This window comes from Lampetra fluviatilis, chromosome 37 (assembly GCF_964198595.1).
Source record: "Lampetra fluviatilis chromosome 37, kcLamFluv1.1, whole genome shotgun sequence".
NCBI classification, from domain to species: domain Eukaryota; kingdom Metazoa; phylum Chordata; class Hyperoartia; order Petromyzontiformes; family Petromyzontidae; genus Lampetra; species Lampetra fluviatilis.
In genome coordinates, this window is record NC_136311.1 from 6949590 (window position 1) to 6966811 (window position 17222).

Consider the following 17222-nt stretch of genomic DNA (forward strand, 5'->3'; position numbering starts at 1 on the left):
ACTCGCCGCCGCCCCCCCCCCCCCGACAACTCCCCCCCCCACCTTCCCCAGCCGTTCCTTAGCTCGCAGCCGCCGCCGCCACTCTGCTGAGATGCCTCTCGAATGGGTGATATCACGGTGCCTCCCGGACCTGGGAGACCTCTCTGCAGGGGTGCAGCGCACGGGCGAGGGAAGCGGACGGGTTGATGAGAAGGGTTGCTAAGAGGTTTGTGAGTGGCCGGTGATTTCAATCAGACGACTGAACCCCAATTGTGCCGCCGATCTTCATCCATTACAGGCGCACGAAGACAATCTCGGGGACCCGAGAGTCAATCTACGCGTTTCCGTCTAGGGGGGCAGTAAGCGTGCGTTGGTGGCATCTGTGTGGAATTCAAATGAAGCACACATTGACAGGAGGCCGCTAACACTGGCGATGTGTAATATCATCTGTTTAGGGGGCTTTTTTTTCCTCTCTCCTCTCCCGGATCGCGTTTTAATAAAAATGTTTGTCACAAGAGGCGAATTTTCATAAATCCCCGTGCCAGTTGAACTTTTTGAGATTGGATTCCAAATAAAAACAAAGCATCACTTTCTCATCATTCGTATCCGCGAAATTTGACGTGGGTCACTTTCAATCGTAACGTTTTTTTGATTACCGTTTTACTACTGTCTTACCTTACTTTTAAATGCGCCCGATATTTTTTTTAAATTATTATCGATTTCCCACGAAAGAACCTGAAGTGGCGACACGTTTGTTGGTTCTTTCAAGAGAACACCGGCATATTCACACACACGTTACCGAGACACGCCGCTCTAATCCAAACGCAACAAGCGACAGTTTTCGATCAACTGCCCCAGGACAATTCAAACGCGAATCCCAGAGTTAAATGGGGAGGAGGGGGGGGGGGAGCACCCCCCCCCCCAACCCCGCCCCCCCCCAACCCCGCCCCCCCCCCGCACAATCAATGTTAAAGTCGCAATAACTTCACGCTGTACAACACTCGTACATAAATGTTACACACCGTGACACGCATGTAAGAATGCTTCAAAATAATGTTCACGTATGTTGAATAACAATAGCCATCATGAAACACCAACCCCCACCCCTTCCCCCTTTGCTTATTATTCGACAATGGGATTACCCCACAGCGGCTTGCCCCCCCTTTCAAAATCCGCAATGGTTCCACCCACCCACCCAGCCCTCACCGCACACCTTGATCGAAGTCAAATCACGTGGGTTATAAGAGGGTGAAGTTGTCAACCTTGCTCAGGACGGCAAAACGCATTACTCGTTCCGCTTAGCGGCTGAGCAGAGGTCGGCGTTAAGCATCCGAGCCAGGGCAAGCTCCAGCTGTCCTCGTACGATTTTTTTTTTAAACGCGGGTTTGTTAGCCTCTTACCGACGTAATCCGTACACGCCTTCAAACGTGCTCTCGGTGAGAAGCTGCGATGGACGAAGTGTCCGAACGTGGGCTCGCAATGAAGCGGAGCAGCACGGCTGGAAGGCTGGGAAGATGAAGAAGGGGGCGAGACTTGGTTTGGCGCAAGAAGCAACACAAACCACCCTCCCCTCCCAACCCCACTGGAACCGCACGCCGTACGTGCACGCGTCGGACTCGTCACACGCATGCACGCGCACACCACGTGCAAAGTTCAAAAATAAAAACGTTCAAGCGAATTTTGTACTTCCGCAGCACCAGCGTCTGGCACCACGGGCTGCCACGCTGGTGTCGTCAAGATAACTACACGGGTGACGACAGCAGAGGCTTTTGACGTTCGCCGCACCTTTCTGCATCGCTTTGCTTTTTCCTCATCTGTGCGCACGCGTTCTTGCCGAGATGGAAGTCTGCGAGTTTCGACGGTTCGCCAACGGCCGAGCCGCCAGAGAACATTTTAATTAAAACGCAACGAGTCAACTGACCGAAAACGTCATTTTACACGCCCCAGACACCCAACTCCACCCCTGCCGCAAATTAATTTGCTTTATTTAGTCACCTTTGGCACTGCATTACACACCGCAAGCAGCCACTGGCAGTGCCGTGGATTCAATGTACAGTAGTTGATTATATATACTTATTAATAACAACAATATTCGTAGCAATGACAAGAGGCCATTTAAATAGACGGGCCACGTGGCCACCAGACGCCCTGTGAGGTGGCCGAGGGACCACAGTGGTTCGATGGCAAAGAGCGACCTCTTCCCCACCCCCATCACCCCAACTTCTGTACGACCTCTGACCCCTCTCGCTCCACTACCGCTGCACACAGCAGCGTCCACCGTAGTTACAGGGGCGGGAATCAACTCAAAAGACGACGACGACGACGACGATGACAACGGTGACGACACAAACAATGGAACGACAAAACTACAAAACCTGTAAAAGACGTTCGTAAAAAAACGCCCCTCCCGCTCCGCGTTAAGAAGTCACGCTTCGGATCTCGCGGTGGGTTAAGATGCGTTCCAGGGTTACGGGGTCAGATGACAGAAGAGGGAGGGGGGTCCTCCCCTACCCCCCCCCCCAGAAGGGTAGACGCAGACCGGTGGCCACTCATCTCGTGTTCATTGTAAACATAGAGTGCGGATGTCTTGCCGCTAGAGGACAGTGGTGGCAGCTGTTACTGCTACTGCCGCCACTGATCATGAGTCCCAGTGGGCAAGGGGCCTGGGGGGGGGGAGGTGTTGCGGGGAATAGGGGGGCATGTGGTGGGGGATGCGGGGGAATCAACCTGAGGCATCGGTCGCCAGGGCTCCGATCGCTCCTCCTTCTAAACGATCAACGGGGGATCTCGCGCATCATCCACGGCTCGCGTGCACAGCAACGATCAGAAGTCAGTCTTGTTTTAAAAACAACAAAAAAAGCAGTAACAACCTAGCCCCTACATCGCTCACCACCACCACCACCACCCTTCCTCCCCATGACCCAAACCAAAACACACAAACGACGAACCCTGAACTTCACAACGGCTGGAGGCTTGTGTGACACACAGACGGCGCCGTGCATGCGACGGTGCAGTGGAGGGTCGAATTGGAGAAGCCACAAGGGTGGCCACGAACGCTCCGTGATCGACGGTGCCCGGACAGGGGCGGGGGGGGGGCGTCGGTCAAAGTGGGGTCCCTTTTTTCATTCTTATTTCGCGTGAGAAAAAAAATAACAACGAAGCAATAAATAGAAACGATAAAAAAAAACGACTGGTGGAAGGAAATACAAACGGTACAAAATAAACTGGAAAACGTAACTAAACAGAACTTCCAAACCAATGGGTTGTGCACGTCAGTTATGGTCCGAAGGAGCTCGAGGTTTGGTTGGGCATTGTGGGTGTGGCAGAGTAAGTGGACAAATAAATTCAGCACGACTTTCTTGACCAATGCCACCGGCCCGAGGAGTATGGGGCTAGCGGTCGGGCTAGCGGGCGGTCTAGCGGTCGGGCTAGCGGTCGGGCACTGCTGGAGGGGAGACAGTCCAGGCCTTGGCGCTGTGTGCGTGCTGACATTCGGGGGCTCCGGGTTGGGCAGGGCGATGGCCGGCGCTGGCAGCATTCCGGGACGGGGTAACGCAGCTCCCATCATACGTCGAGAAACTTGGAGCCGCCGTTCTTGGCTTGGAAGGGCTCGGACCACATGCGTCGCAAGTCGCCCTGGACAGCAAACAGCCACGCGCAAGCGCGGATGGGTGTTAGGTGCTGCACATGAGCATCGTATCATCGTTGATGAAAAAATGTTTTTAAACAAAGTGAGATTTCTGTACTGCAACGCTACTTTTCTGCACGCCAGCCAATCACCTTGCAAAAGGTCTTGTGCGGCGCCAACGTGCTCTCGAATTGGCAACGAGCGGAAGTTCACGTACGTGTTATGTAGGAACGAAACATTCCTTCCGCTGCTCTTGACATTTAACAGGGGGGGGGGGGGGGGGGGGTGGTGGTGTGGGGAGCCCAGGAAAAATGACCGAGCGGAAATTACCCCTCAAGTCACTTCGCAGAAGCCGCCCGCCAGAAACGCTCGGCGGTGGCGCTACTGTGCCCGAGCGGGAAAGCTTTTTCAAGAGGGGGGGAGGGGGGGGGGGTGGCGTCGGGGGGGAGGGATGGAATTTCACTTGGGCCCAGCACGAGTTGGAGAGAGACTGTTACCATCCCCCCACCGGTGTTCCCAGGGCCATGCCTCCCAGAGCTAAAATGTGCTACATGAACCCTTCCCCAATTCCGACGACGTACGTCGACATCATCAGTTTCTCTTCCGATTTCGTTCAATAGGAATAAAAAAATAAAACAACTTCATCGGTACGCCTTCAGGGTCGGATGACGTACCGAAGATCCCACAAGGTCATGCGGGAGGGCGTGGCACAGTTTGGCGCCAGCTATCGCAGAGTGCAGCAAGCCTTCGGCACTTGACGTAGCCTCAAAGTGCACCTAAGCCTGGCGCGTGCGCCATGGTAACGTCGCCAACAACAACAGCAGCTGTTGCTGTTGTTGTTGTTGAGTGTGTGCGTTGTTGTTGTGCGTGCGTTGTTGTTGTGCGTGCGTTGTTGTGTGTGCGTCCAGAGTGAGAGCAGTCACCTTGAGATAGGCCATCGTGAGCAGTGGCAGCAGCGTGAAGGGCACCAGGTAGAGCAGTGCGGGCTGGGCGGCCCGGTGGATGCGGGACGCGATGGTGGCCGTCAGGAGACCTGAACACCACCCCCCCACCACCAACCCAGCCACGCACACAGAGGCCACCGGACACGCACGCACACCGAGACAATGATCCGACGATTGACAGGGCGTCCCCTGGAAAAATACACTCAATCGCCCACGTGTGTACAAGTGGTAGGGAGCGGTAGTGTAGCGGTCAGTGCGCTACGCTACAAACCCGGTCACCTGAGTTGGATTCCCGCTGAAAACCAATAATAGTGGCGAATATTTTAACCGGTCCTGAGCCTCGACTCAACCTCTAATGAGTACCTGGTGCGGTGTGTAAACATCGCCACTAGGGAGACAAAGGCGGTCGGGCGTGGTGCCGGACACCCACTCCCTGGTGTGACGTGCCGGCCTTCATTAGGCACCCGCTAACAGTACTTGCCCCAACAGTCTGTTAAGCGCCGCGGGCGCTCCCCAACATGCGATGCGGCCGGTGGTTGTTTGCCGAACGGCGCGTCTGGACACAGAGGGCTCGCGATTGGTGGTGCGATGCCGTGACTCGCCCGGCTCGGCCAATGGGGGCGCGCGTCGAGTGCGCCAACGGAGAGATCGCGGGAAGGTAATGGCGTGGCTGCCTCTCGATTGGCTGGATTCCGACACGCCCACCCAACCGCTCAGCGAGGCAGCTCCCTTGAGACCGTTAGCCGATGTCGCGATGCGCTCTGGGCTAGACTGGCCCTTCAATGGAAAGGCGCTCCCCCGAGGTGCTCTGGAGCACTGCTCATCGAACGCAAGCCCGCACAGCATGCTAAGTGCGTATTTGGGAGTAATCACTAAGAGAGAAAGAGAGGGTTGAGTAAAACATTTTGGACAGAACAGTGACCCACCAATTATGCCCGTCATTAAAGCCAAATAAATCTAGCGGGAGACGGGCAGCACGGGTCATGAAACGCGACTGACGAGAGATGGGAGACGACTTCACAGCGGAGAGGAGACCGAGGTAACAGAAGAGAAGCAGGGAGGAAGACAGCGGGAAACGCGGTAACGGCGAAACGACATCGCAGAGTTCAGAAGCCGCGAATGAACAGGAGCAACTGGGGGAGAGGAGAGCGATGGGGAGACAAGCAGCAGTTGGAAGTTTCAGGCTGGCAACAGCAGCAGCAGCAGCATCCACTGTTGGCTTCGAGCGGCGTTACCGATGAAGTATCCGATGAGGGTGCAGTGGAAGTAGGAGACACGCTGCATGCGGCTGGGGAACGCTGCGTCTGCGTCCACGCCGTTCGCCTGCTTCTTGTAGTTGTCGTAGCGCAGCACGAAGCACAGCAGCAGCCCGGGCATCACGATGTCGCCGATGCCCAGCATGGAGAAGTGGCTTCCGCTCGAACTGAGCACGCGCACACGCACGGAGATGCCACGTGAAGAAAACTAAACTAAACTATCTTCTTGACAGACCTGTTCTTCACCTGAGGATGGCTGCTTGCGTTGTGGCCGAAACGTCGTGAGAATTATTTTATTATGTTTTATTTGTATTATTTTATTATTACCATTCTACGTGACTTTACCGAAAGAACCAAGAAGATGAATCCCTGCAGTCACGAAAGCTTTAAATCGAAATAAACTAAACTATTTTTTATTTTACCAGGGAAGGCCCACTGACCTGGCTATCACAAATGATCGTTCAACGAAGTGGCTTATCATGTAGAAATTTATAGCACCCAAATACTCTTAATGTATGTTGATTCTAAATGTGGAGGGAAAAACCCAGAGGATACGGATAAAAATCCACACGACCACGGGGAGAGAGAATGCAAACTCCAAATATAGAGGCATCAGAATCCGAATCGAACCCACGACCTCCTGTAAACCAGGTGAGGTAGTTAACATCTCGCCACCATAGCGCCCAAGTCTGCTGTGAGCCGGCACTGCTTAGGTGTTGGGTTCGAATCCAGACTTAAGTCGCCTATGATTAACCAGGGTTGTCAAGCGTGGTGCGTTAATGATCTCGGCTCAGTAGTCATTGACTGTACAATTAACCCCCTTATTACACTGCATTCGCTACTGCACTTAATTTCACTGAATTTCAGGCCCAAGGATTAAAATATCAGGTCGAACGTAACGCGACGAGCATTTCCCTCGGGCAGAGTTGGCGGGAAAATAGCCGCCCCGTTCTCCATGAACCGGAGGTCACGTGAACGGATCTCAGAGGCAGCTCTGTGGTATTCCACTTCAAGGGGCTGTTGTCAAACACTACGGAGTCGCGCGCGTCGCTCCGTGGGCGAGATCTTAACGGATTCTTTGTCTCATCTGGTCCAACCCATGTGAGACTAGGCTCTAAGGAAAGCTGTCTCGGGTGTGGACCAATCAACTTCAAGGACATTGCACATTATCAGAGTTATGTTTTTTGTTTGCATTATGACTGCAGGTATTGTGGTCTATGCAAATATGACTCCTTGTAAAAAAGGTGTCCGTTTTGTTGCCAGACAGAAGGGTAAAAAAAAACAATTATCAAAAAAAACGAATTGTACTTGCGTCCAATTTCAATAAATCAATCCGCGCTGCCCATCAATGCTGCTCCCCCCAACCCCCCCAACCACCTCCCTCCCCCACAACCCCCAACCACCACCCCGCCCCCACCTGGGGAAGACGAGCTTCCCGGGCAGCGAGAGGCGGGGGCCATCACGCCCTCCCTGCGGGAAGTGCAGCTTGCGCGACAGCACGTCGATGGGGTTGTCCGCCGGCTGCGTGGCCACCTTCACCATCACGTTGCTGCTGAAGATGTACGCGGAGAAGAACACCTGCTCGCACGCACACACACAAACACACAAGACAAAGATCCCCCATTAAAGCCTTGTTGGGGCAAGTGCTGTTAGTGGAGTAGCGCCAATGAAGGCCGGCACGGTACAGCGCCACGCTCGACCGCCTTTGTCTACCGAGTGGCGATGTTTACACACCGCACCGGGTACTCGAACTGGGGTTGTTGGGTTTGTAGTGTAGAGCGCTAACCGTTGGGCGCCATGCACAGGCACACGAGTCGCTACGTCACTCAATTGGGACCATACGTTGGGACTCTTGATACAAGCACCTCTGTTGCCCACGTCAGCAATTGTTTCTTGCTGTGGTTGTCCTACCTGATGACGGACGCTTGTGTTGCGCCCGAAACGTCGTGATTTAATTTATTTTATACCTACGTGACTTTACCGAAAGAACCAAAAGGTATGCGTAGCAATCATCGCCCCTTACTACTGGCAAAACTAATGCTTCAGCTGTCCCTCTAGCAAATGGGACTAACCGTGGTTTGGAGTTCCCGCCTGGTTAAACTACGTCGTTCCTCGGGTTCATGTTTCACGATATATGATATATTACATTATATTTCACGGTGTGACGATTGTCGCGATATCAGCTACATGGCCAACTTTCGCCGACACGCCTCTACTGAAAGAGACAAGCCGCGACGACAATTAACAGACCTCGACCAATCACGAAAAATCGCGGTAACGCCTCGTCGGTAGCGGTGCACGAACACGAAAAAATATTCAACGGAGACAATCGACGGGTGTACAGCGGCGTGCTCGCGAGGACACGGGAGGGTCGTACCCAGAAGACGTCGTAGATGAGCAGGCCGGAGAGCAGCAGGCAGGACACCTTGAGGCTGGGCAGTCGCACGAACGCGATCATCGCGACGCACAGGCCCATCGCTAGTGCTGCGCACGCAGACGCACGGGCGCAAAGGGAAGAAGAGGCATTCGCATCACCCCGACTCTCATGAGCAGGGCTGCCATAAAAGCTCGCATGCTGTGCAAAGGTTTATGTTACCATGAAGAGACATGATGGCAGATTTATTTTCACACACCTCCCCGTGTTTACGGTGTGTTGTTTAAAAGAACGTTTTGTATCTTTTTGGAAAAAGTGCAGTTGTTCCCGTAGTGCACTATGAATCCCGTGCTTTGTGTTTCGACTCCTCCTGGCGAGGGCGATCATCAGTGGCGAGTGATATCAGAACGGGTCCTGGACCGCACCCCACCCATACTAACCCACACTGACCAGCAAGGTCAAGTATATGGTCAAATAACCCACACGACTCTATGCTGTGTTACCACTATGATTTGATATTCATAGTGTAGATTACCCGAATGATTATACATCAGTGTGAATACTGGTAGGAACCTCCTGGTTACACCAGCCCACAGGGGATTGTTGTGTCCGTCGTGCAGGGAGGGGCTGGGTGGGGAGAGAGGGGCTGGGTGGGGAGGGTAGGGCGGGGTGGGAGGAATGGGGTTGGGTGGGGAGGGGCTGGTCACCCCGTGGTGCCCTTATAAAACTCAACATTTAACCTACACACGCCGGCTTGTGCCCGCCCTCACAGTCGGGCATATTTGCGGAATACACTACGCCGCCGTTGACCCTGGAAATTGACCGAGCAACCAAACGTTACTATCAGCTCCCTCCGCAGGAATGTGTTTATTATCACAATGATTGTACACAGTGTTAATTACCCCCATGATTGGATATCACAGTGTAGATTACCACCATGATCAAATATCAGTCTTAAAAGATTTGACATCACACTCTTATACCTCACCCCCTCACTCTCTCTTCTCTTCAGTTCATTTGAGCCACGACCCCGACTGTCCCGGGAGATGTGCGTGGCTCGCGAGCTACCGTTTGGCCGCCCATGGAAACCGAGATTATATTTTCTGCCGCCTGTCAGGCTTAGCAGAATCGCCGCGGAAATTTTACTTTCAGGAAAAACTACTTTCGAGCCAGAGCGTGCGGGTGGGTAGGAGAGGGCCGGGCGAGTGGGAGAAGCGATTTGGTGACATTCCACGCCCTTCATGAAACGGTAGGTCTCGCGGCGTTGTCCGTGGACTATTCACGGTGCGTTGCATGTGTTCTTCACAAGTTATGTTTTTAATGGGCTCCCATTCACGGAGTCCACCCGGCCCTGATCTGGTATCACGAAACAGGCGGCTGCCACCACTGTCGGAGTGGTACGCGTCATTAACATCAGCATCATCACCAGCAGCAGCTTTTATAGAATCTTTATCGTCTCAAGCAGCTGTAGTAACAGAAGTACCACCAACAGAATCATTAGCAGCAGCAACAGCATCATCAACATCATTTATTCCTAGCAGCGGCTTTTGTCTAGCCATCGAATAAAGACGATCACTGCATTGTGTGCTTTCAGATGCGCTTCTGTGGCTGTCTGGAATGCTGTTCCTTCCAATATTTGGAAGCCACTGGAGACATGCACTTTGACATCTAAATTTAAAACTCATTTTTTTGGAACTGCTTTTTGTGTTTAGTCTGTTGTCCTTCCAACGCCCCTTCGATTTAGCATGGTCGGCTAGGTATTGTGCTAAAGACGTTCAACATACACACAATCATCATCATCAGCAGAAGCATTTGTATTATGTTCATGGCCAAAATCATAATCTCCACCGTGAGGCCATTCGCCTCTAACAGGGAGCGCGGTGCGAGAGAGTTCCCAACGGCCTCTCTCCGTCTCTCGAGAGCGAGAAACGATACCGACAGCACGTGAGAACGACTGCAAGCGGCGCACGCAGATCAATACCGTCCATGAGCAACCAGTGTCCGGTGAGCACCCAGATGAGGACGAGGGCGATGGAGAGCGAGAACGAGAGCAGCTCGGCCGTTGTGAAGCGACCGCAGCAGCCAAACGAGATCCTGCGGGGGGGAAGGGGGGCAACGCACGGAAGACAACGCGGATTAAATCGGACCCAACTCCGGCGAGCGAGACAACTCAGCTCCGCACGCCAACCCATCTCATCACAACCCAGCGGCGAAGCCTCCGAGTGTGCAGGCTGTGCAACTGCACCGGGCCCAAGGGCGGGAGGGGCTGAGACACCGGGGCTATGAGCAGTGGGGGAAATTGGATTAATGGGTGAAGTGGAGGAGGGGGGGGGGTCCCATTCAAGTCCTTGCAGCAAGGCCCATGCCTACCACGCTATGCCACTGTCCTTCACTGACCGAGTGATACAGCGGCCACATCAAACAGAAGCCCGGTGGAAGTCGCAAGGTTCTTTTTCTGCATTGGGATGTTTAGCACGTTCATCAATGTGCGGGAAGAGAGAATGCGCCAAGAAATGTCACAGTGAAGCACGCTGCCTTGCCTGCTGCTGCACTGCCATATCGCTTTTCGACACGTTGAGCGTCTCCCACACATGACAAGAGTTTGCGCGTTACACGCCTATTCCACCTATCACAGTGCGGGTTTACAGGCAAACGCCGCCACCGCCACCACGGCTGGCTTTGCTGTCGATACCCGTCTACCGCCAATAACGCTGCGACTGGCGCGCACACACTCGCATAACACTTGCGATTACCGTGTCGACATTTTTGGTTTTTACATTTTCCGCAAGAATGTTGTTTTACTCAACATTTGCTTTCAATTTCGAGAGCCATTAGCTTTCTTTGCATTCATCCGAGTAGGAATTCCGGACTGAGCTAAGCCCAGGATTTAATGTCTCCTTGGCAGGCCGACCTTGAAGAGGCGACAGCTGATATCGGCGGCGCGGGGTCCCGCATACCGATCCGCGTGCGACGCCTCCCCTGACCCATCGCGCGTGCTCCAGTCATCATAATCATCATCAGCAGCAGCATCAGCTATGACCAGTGATGCACTGGCAGATTAAAGACCTCATCTAGCCGTTGCTATCGCTCACGATGCTGCGAAATAACGATCCACAGGGCACCTGCGCACGAGCCGATTTCATTGCTCATCTCTCTCTAGTGGATGTGCTCTGGGAATCGTTCCCTCCTTTGGTGGCCACTCCATTACTCTTCTGCCATTTGTCTCCTCCAGCGACAAAGTCGCACTCGAGTCTGCTCACTTTTGTTAACCGCTCGCAGAGTAATTTTCCTGCGTATGTCATCGAATCCATTCGTTCCTCTATCTATGAATGTGCATCTCCCCATGCGCAGTCAAGTCTAAGAATTTCGGTAAGATACTGCAATGCCATAATTGCCTCTCTCCACGCTTCTTTGCGCAGTTTTCATGCATTTTTTTTTATTGTAAAAGACCGTGTTTCTGAACGATGTGCACGACACAGCGGGAAGTACGAAATGATTAAGAACTCTTCGCTCGAGGCCACATTGGTATGCGTTGCGGGCGCACAAGTGTGCGAGCACCAGCACGCTCGATGAAAAACGGCCTCCTGTAAAACGCAGGTCTCAACGGTTTTCAGACCGAAATCTCAAGCAGAGCGAAAAGCGGCCGCACCACAAGAGAGCCACTCGAGTGCATCGATAAAACTCGCCTTTGTATTTGGCAGAAAAGTGACATCTGAAATGACTTCTATGCAACGCTCACGTTGGCCAGGTGGGAAAAACGGGCTGCAGAGTACGGCTCGCGAGTGAATAGCGTGCGATTTCAAGATTCCACGATCCATCATCCCTCCCCGGAGTCAGTAAAATGAGTACCCTTTAGTGGAGAGTCAGCAGCGGCCATCCTTATCGAGGCCTGCGACCATATCATGCCGGAAATCTCTCCTGATCGTGTCAGATCTGAGATGCTACGTAAGGAGGAGCCAATCCTGAATGGTGCGTGGACGAGGAAGTGAGCAGTTGCAGGGCTGCGCCTTCACCGTTACCTTTCGCAAAATCTCCACCGGCTACTCGCAGCATGTCATCCCCTTACACGAGGGCACGCGCACACACACTAATCCCGAATCAAACCGCATCCACCGAAATCGCACATCTCACGCGCAGAGTAATCCGCCCGGCATGAATTAACTGAATAACTCACCCCATGTGGATCTTTTTGACCGCTCAAAAAGAATCGGAAATGTATTTTTTTTAAGAACCATGTAATCTTTTTTTTAAGGGATGATGGGAGATTTGTTTTGACCAGCAGCTGTGCTGGGCTGCTGCCAAGGCTGTGTGAATCATCACGCCTGATGCTTTCGAGTCTTAGCCAGATCCATGGGATTACTAGGAGGAGGCAAATGTGGGGAGGAGGGTGGGTGCAGGAAACCATAGCATGCAGTGAGGGTGTGTTAGTCTATGGCGAGAGGCCTTCATAGACGTCTCGCTAACAGCACTTGCCCCAACAGTCTGTTAAGGCTATATGGGGGATCTTTTGTTTTTGGCGGCGAGTGGTAGTGTAACGAGTGGTAGTGTAGCGGCGATCCAGGTTCGATTTCTGCTCATGGCCAACACCAGTGACGATTATCTGAACCAGTCCTCGGGCTCCCCTAGATCGACTCGACCTCAATGAGTACCTGGTGCGAGGTGTAAAAACATTGTCACTGGGGAGACAAAGGTGGCTGGGCATGGTGCTGGCCACCCATCCCGTCGTGTGCCGTGTCGTCCTTCATAGGTGCTCACGAACAGCACTTGCCCCAAAAGACCGTTAGAGGCTATACGGGGGGTGGTCTTTGTTGCGCGGCGAGAGACGATTGGAAAAGGTGCAGCCCTGCAGTTGCTTGCCCGTGCCACTGCTGGTGGAAGGTCCTCCACTAAAGGGAGCTCTAGAAAGCCACTCGAGTGGACATTTTGGCCTACTCCTCCATGGAGGCCAGGCGTCTTCCAAGAGACGGGAGTAGCTGTCGATCGACTAACCATGATGCACCCATTCGTACCGCTGGGTGGATAACAAGCGGCGGGGGCGGGGTGGGTGGTGGGGATGGGGCATGATTACGAAAACATGCACGATTGTTTTCGACTGCTGCGCCGGGAGATCAAACCAAAACTGGCGGACCAGTGAGATTGCAAGTCCAGCGGCGCTAATCATTACACCGTGGCAGCGTGTGATGGGTAGTGCACGGTACAGCGTGCGCGGTTGCGAAACACAAGCGAGGAAATTATTACGAAGGTCCCTTGACGGCAACAACAAGAGCCGAGAGTCGCAAATTCTCTGTCACGCAACTGTGAGGGAGAAGAGAGAAAAATGTTAATTTAAGAATCCAGCGCCAAGGGAAGGGACGGACCGAGGAAGGTATCGGTTCAGCCGGGGGATGAACGGAAAGAGGATGGCGCCTCGCAAGGGAATAGTCTCCACCCCCATTCACTGTTCGCCGACCAAAATTTTGTAAAGCCACATTCGATCACTTTACATTTGTACGTGAAGAGACATTCATCAGATGAAAAAATGTACCCGTAAAAACAAAGTTTTTCACTATAAATCCTTTATATGCGTGGCATCGGTTTTATTTTATTATTCATTTCTGTTTTTCTTGAGTAAGAGTTTCATTTTTATCACATTGGTATTTTAAATTAAACATTAAAAAAAAATTCCTAAAAAGTGGAAAATTTTGGAAAAAAATTTTTCACGAAAATAAATTGTCACGCACAACGAGCCTGTGTGCAAAATGTCAGCTCGATTGGATCACGGGAAGTGGGTTAAAAAACGACCGAAAGATTTGCAAGCAAGCAAGTGAACTTAATATAAAGGATTTAAAAAGTGCATGCAGGCTGGAATTAAATAATGGTCGTGATACTTGGGATTTATAGACAAACAAGAGGGCCTCTTGGGAGCTCAATGCTCCCAGCATGCCTTGCACCATCACATGACATCACCAAAGTGCATTATGGAAAAATCTATCGTGAATAATGTAACATTCGGATGTCAAATTCAATCAGCTGGGTGTCTGGAAAGCATAGTCGTAAAAGATATATTTTGATCAAAGCTAAAGATCTGACAGCACGAGCTCAAATGCCAAGTGCCCAGAAAGAATGGACGCTCGAGTGAGAACGGTGGGGGTTCGAGACAGTGGTGGGGGTTCGAGATGGTGAGCTTCTTGAACCAAGCCGGGTTTTACGCAGTGGTAAAAACTGAGAGGGCAGTGGGGCAAGATGTTAACTACCTCTCCTTGTACGCAGAACGTTGTGGGGTTCAATGCCAACCTTGACGCCGGTACATTTGAAGTTTGTATGTTCTCCCCGTGGTAGCGTGGATTTTTCTCTGGGTCTTCTGGTTTTTCCCTCCATATTTAGAATCAACATGCTTCTTGGGAGTATTTGGCTGCTATAAATGTCCATGTGATGAACCGCTTCGTAGAGCTATCATTTGTGGCCAGGTGGCTTCTGAAAGAGCTATATAGCTCAGTGGGATTTACCTGGAAAAATAAAGGATTTAAAAATAGTCTCGTTTAAAAAGCCCAGCGGTCACCACACGTGTCACCTAACTATATTGACGGTCAAAATCCCAACCGAGCCCCTTCCTCAGGCTTTGTGTGCGGGTGTACCAGAGCGTGCCACCTTCCAGAAAGCAGGCATTAAAAAGTGCCTCCGATGATGTCCTGTATGACGACAGTCGGCATGATGTCTCTAACATGCATAAGTTCTCTAATCCCTGCGATTGCTCTTTCTGTCTCGCAGTGTTTTCCCAAGCGACGTGGACTCCAGCTCGAGTAGGACACATGCCACGGAAAGGGACGAGAGACAATGGCCAAGGCTCATGACGGAGCGACAAGCCGAAGCAAGAAACGTGCCCGGGAGGGCATCCACCACGGATGTGGAGCGGTGAAAGTCAGCTCGCGTGTGTGTGTGTGCGTGTGCGTGCGGTGCCAGGCAGATTGATGCATCGCAGCAACTTGAGAAAACGGGAATGGCTTGTGGAGGCCTTCATCCAACAGTAGATTTGATCGCGGTCGATGAAACGGTCGCTCTCAAAAAATAAATGAGGTCGTCACGCCGCCGGTGCCCTTTGCCAGCTTTCTGGAGAATTGCAAACGCGCCGTTGACAACGGACTGGTGTAACCATGGTTAATCGGATACCCGTTTCCAACGAGGTTATGAATCTCAATGGGCTAAAGCCTTGTTAAGTGGCATTTATTTTAAAAAAATCTGGATTATGTTTTTTTTTTACCCATCAGGTGTCAGAGATCAGGTTATAATAGATTCCACTGTGATTGTTTAGGCAGGGGGAGCGCCCAACCCTTCAAGGAAATACACCTCCCCGACAGCCGCCTTTCAAGTGCAAAGGCAGGGTTAAACGCGTCGCATTGAACGTGTTGCGTTATCAGGGAGAAGAAAAATAAATAAAATGAATCAGAAGAGCGTTACATCTTTATGGGCAAAAATATAGGTCAAGCACTACGGGCGATGATGCAGGAGAGAGGGAGTGTGGGCGGGCGGCGATGAGTGCGAAGGTGTTGGAGTTGGTGATTAGCAACGGTAATTTTTCAGAAAATTTACGGGCCACGTGCCGGGAGGAAAACCAATCAGCCACCACCCCCCCCCCCCAAAATAATCCACAGAAAGGACACGGAACAAACTGGGCCGATGCCCACCACATCTTCCCAACGTACACCGTTTTGAAATTAAATCAACTAAGTGCCGAATGTATAATGTGTCGTTCGCTTTTGTGTTTATTCGCAATTTAGATATCGGTAGGAATTCCCGATTTCCTTGACCACCACGCAAAAATCCTAGCATTAGTGATTTGCGGATGCAATAATTCACCCCAGCCCAGTCATTTAATCAATGGTAATGATTCTGCTCTGCCATTGATAATAATAACACCACCAATTACACTGTGCAGGATCTTCTCAAAAATACACCCGAGTTTTCATTACGTTTCCTAAAATAATACACGTACAACTGGAATTACAGTTTACAAACCACAACGAGTGAGCGCGGCATCCGCGCTCACACAAAGACGTGTTTACATGTCTTTGTGTTTACATGATCTAAAACTCCCAAACTTCTTTTGGCAGCTAAAATATCAAGTTGTGTGCATGTATTATTTTAGGAAACAATGTGATGAACATTCGGGAATGTTTTTCTGAAGACCCTGAAATGTTTTAGCCATGGGAATAAATTGAAAAACCCAGAGGAAACCAATGCAAAACAGGGGGGAGTACATTGAAACTCGACAAAGAAAGGCCACCCAAGTGAAACATCAAACCTAGGTTCCTTTATCCTGTAAGGCCACGAGTGTTACCGCTGCATCACCCGACCATCTCCACTGCTCACGACCGATGATGATGCTGCTGGTGGTGGTGCTGTAAATAACGTGTTTGTATATGCATAGAATAGATGTTTATTTGACGAATCGCTGCACCGCTGTTGCTGCGAGCGATTCGTACAAAACAGGCAAGGAAGGTTCAAAGGTCGTGCCGGAGCGTGGTTAGCGTGGCGATGGTGTCGGCGATGAGCGACGCTTACTTGTTCTGGGTGGAGCAGGGCCGCGTCAGGTACTGGCACATGGGCAGCAGCAGGAACGCGAACGCGATGGTCGCGAGCACTGCAGAGGAGCGCCGGTCAACAGTGGGTGCACAAAAAACACACAAAGACAGACGCGTGCCGTTAAGACCAGGGGAACCGGGCCGCACAGCAGGAGGTGAGCGGTGAGTCCGCGCGTGGCCCGCCCCCATTGTTTTATTCACAACTTCCGTCCGCGCCTCTTTCCCGCACTGCGCACTTGTCTCAGCCACAGTTTTGGTGAACCCACAAGCTGCTAACCCCTAGTAGCCACAGTGAGTAAAAAACAAACGTCGCTGGAGAGCTTCTTTGAAAAGGGGAAAAGACTCAATGGTGACCCCCCTCCCCCAGGTCCGTGGAAAAATTGTCTTCCACGAAACCGGTCCCTGGTGCCAAAAAGGTACCGCTGGTTTAGACCGACGGGGACGTGCGGAGGGGGGTCCAACCGAACGAGTTGGCGAGCCTTC

At 51.9% G+C, this 17222-nt stretch overlaps 1 protein-coding gene across 2 annotated transcripts in view; it reads right to left on the reverse strand.

Moving 5' to 3' along the window:
* Positions 1-932: 932 nt before the first annotated feature.
* The window catches only part of SPPL3 (signal peptide peptidase like 3), an 88613-nt gene continuing 72323 nt past the window's right edge, over positions 933-17222 (reverse strand). For both annotated transcript variants that reach the window (XM_078873727.1, XM_078873728.1), the window contains exons 5-11: positions 16720-16798; positions 10163-10275; positions 8185-8291; positions 7225-7385; positions 5787-5974; positions 4531-4640; positions 933-3615 (exon numbers count right to left, since the gene is read on the reverse strand). In XM_078873727.1, the coding sequence (XP_078729853.1) occupies positions 3544-3615; positions 4531-4640; positions 5787-5974; positions 7225-7385; positions 8185-8291; positions 10163-10275; positions 16720-16798 (830 nt within the window). In that variant the 3' untranslated portion in view covers positions 933-3543. The remainder of the gene's footprint in view (positions 3616-4530; positions 4641-5786; positions 5975-7224; positions 7386-8184; positions 8292-10162; positions 10276-16719; positions 16799-17222) is intronic.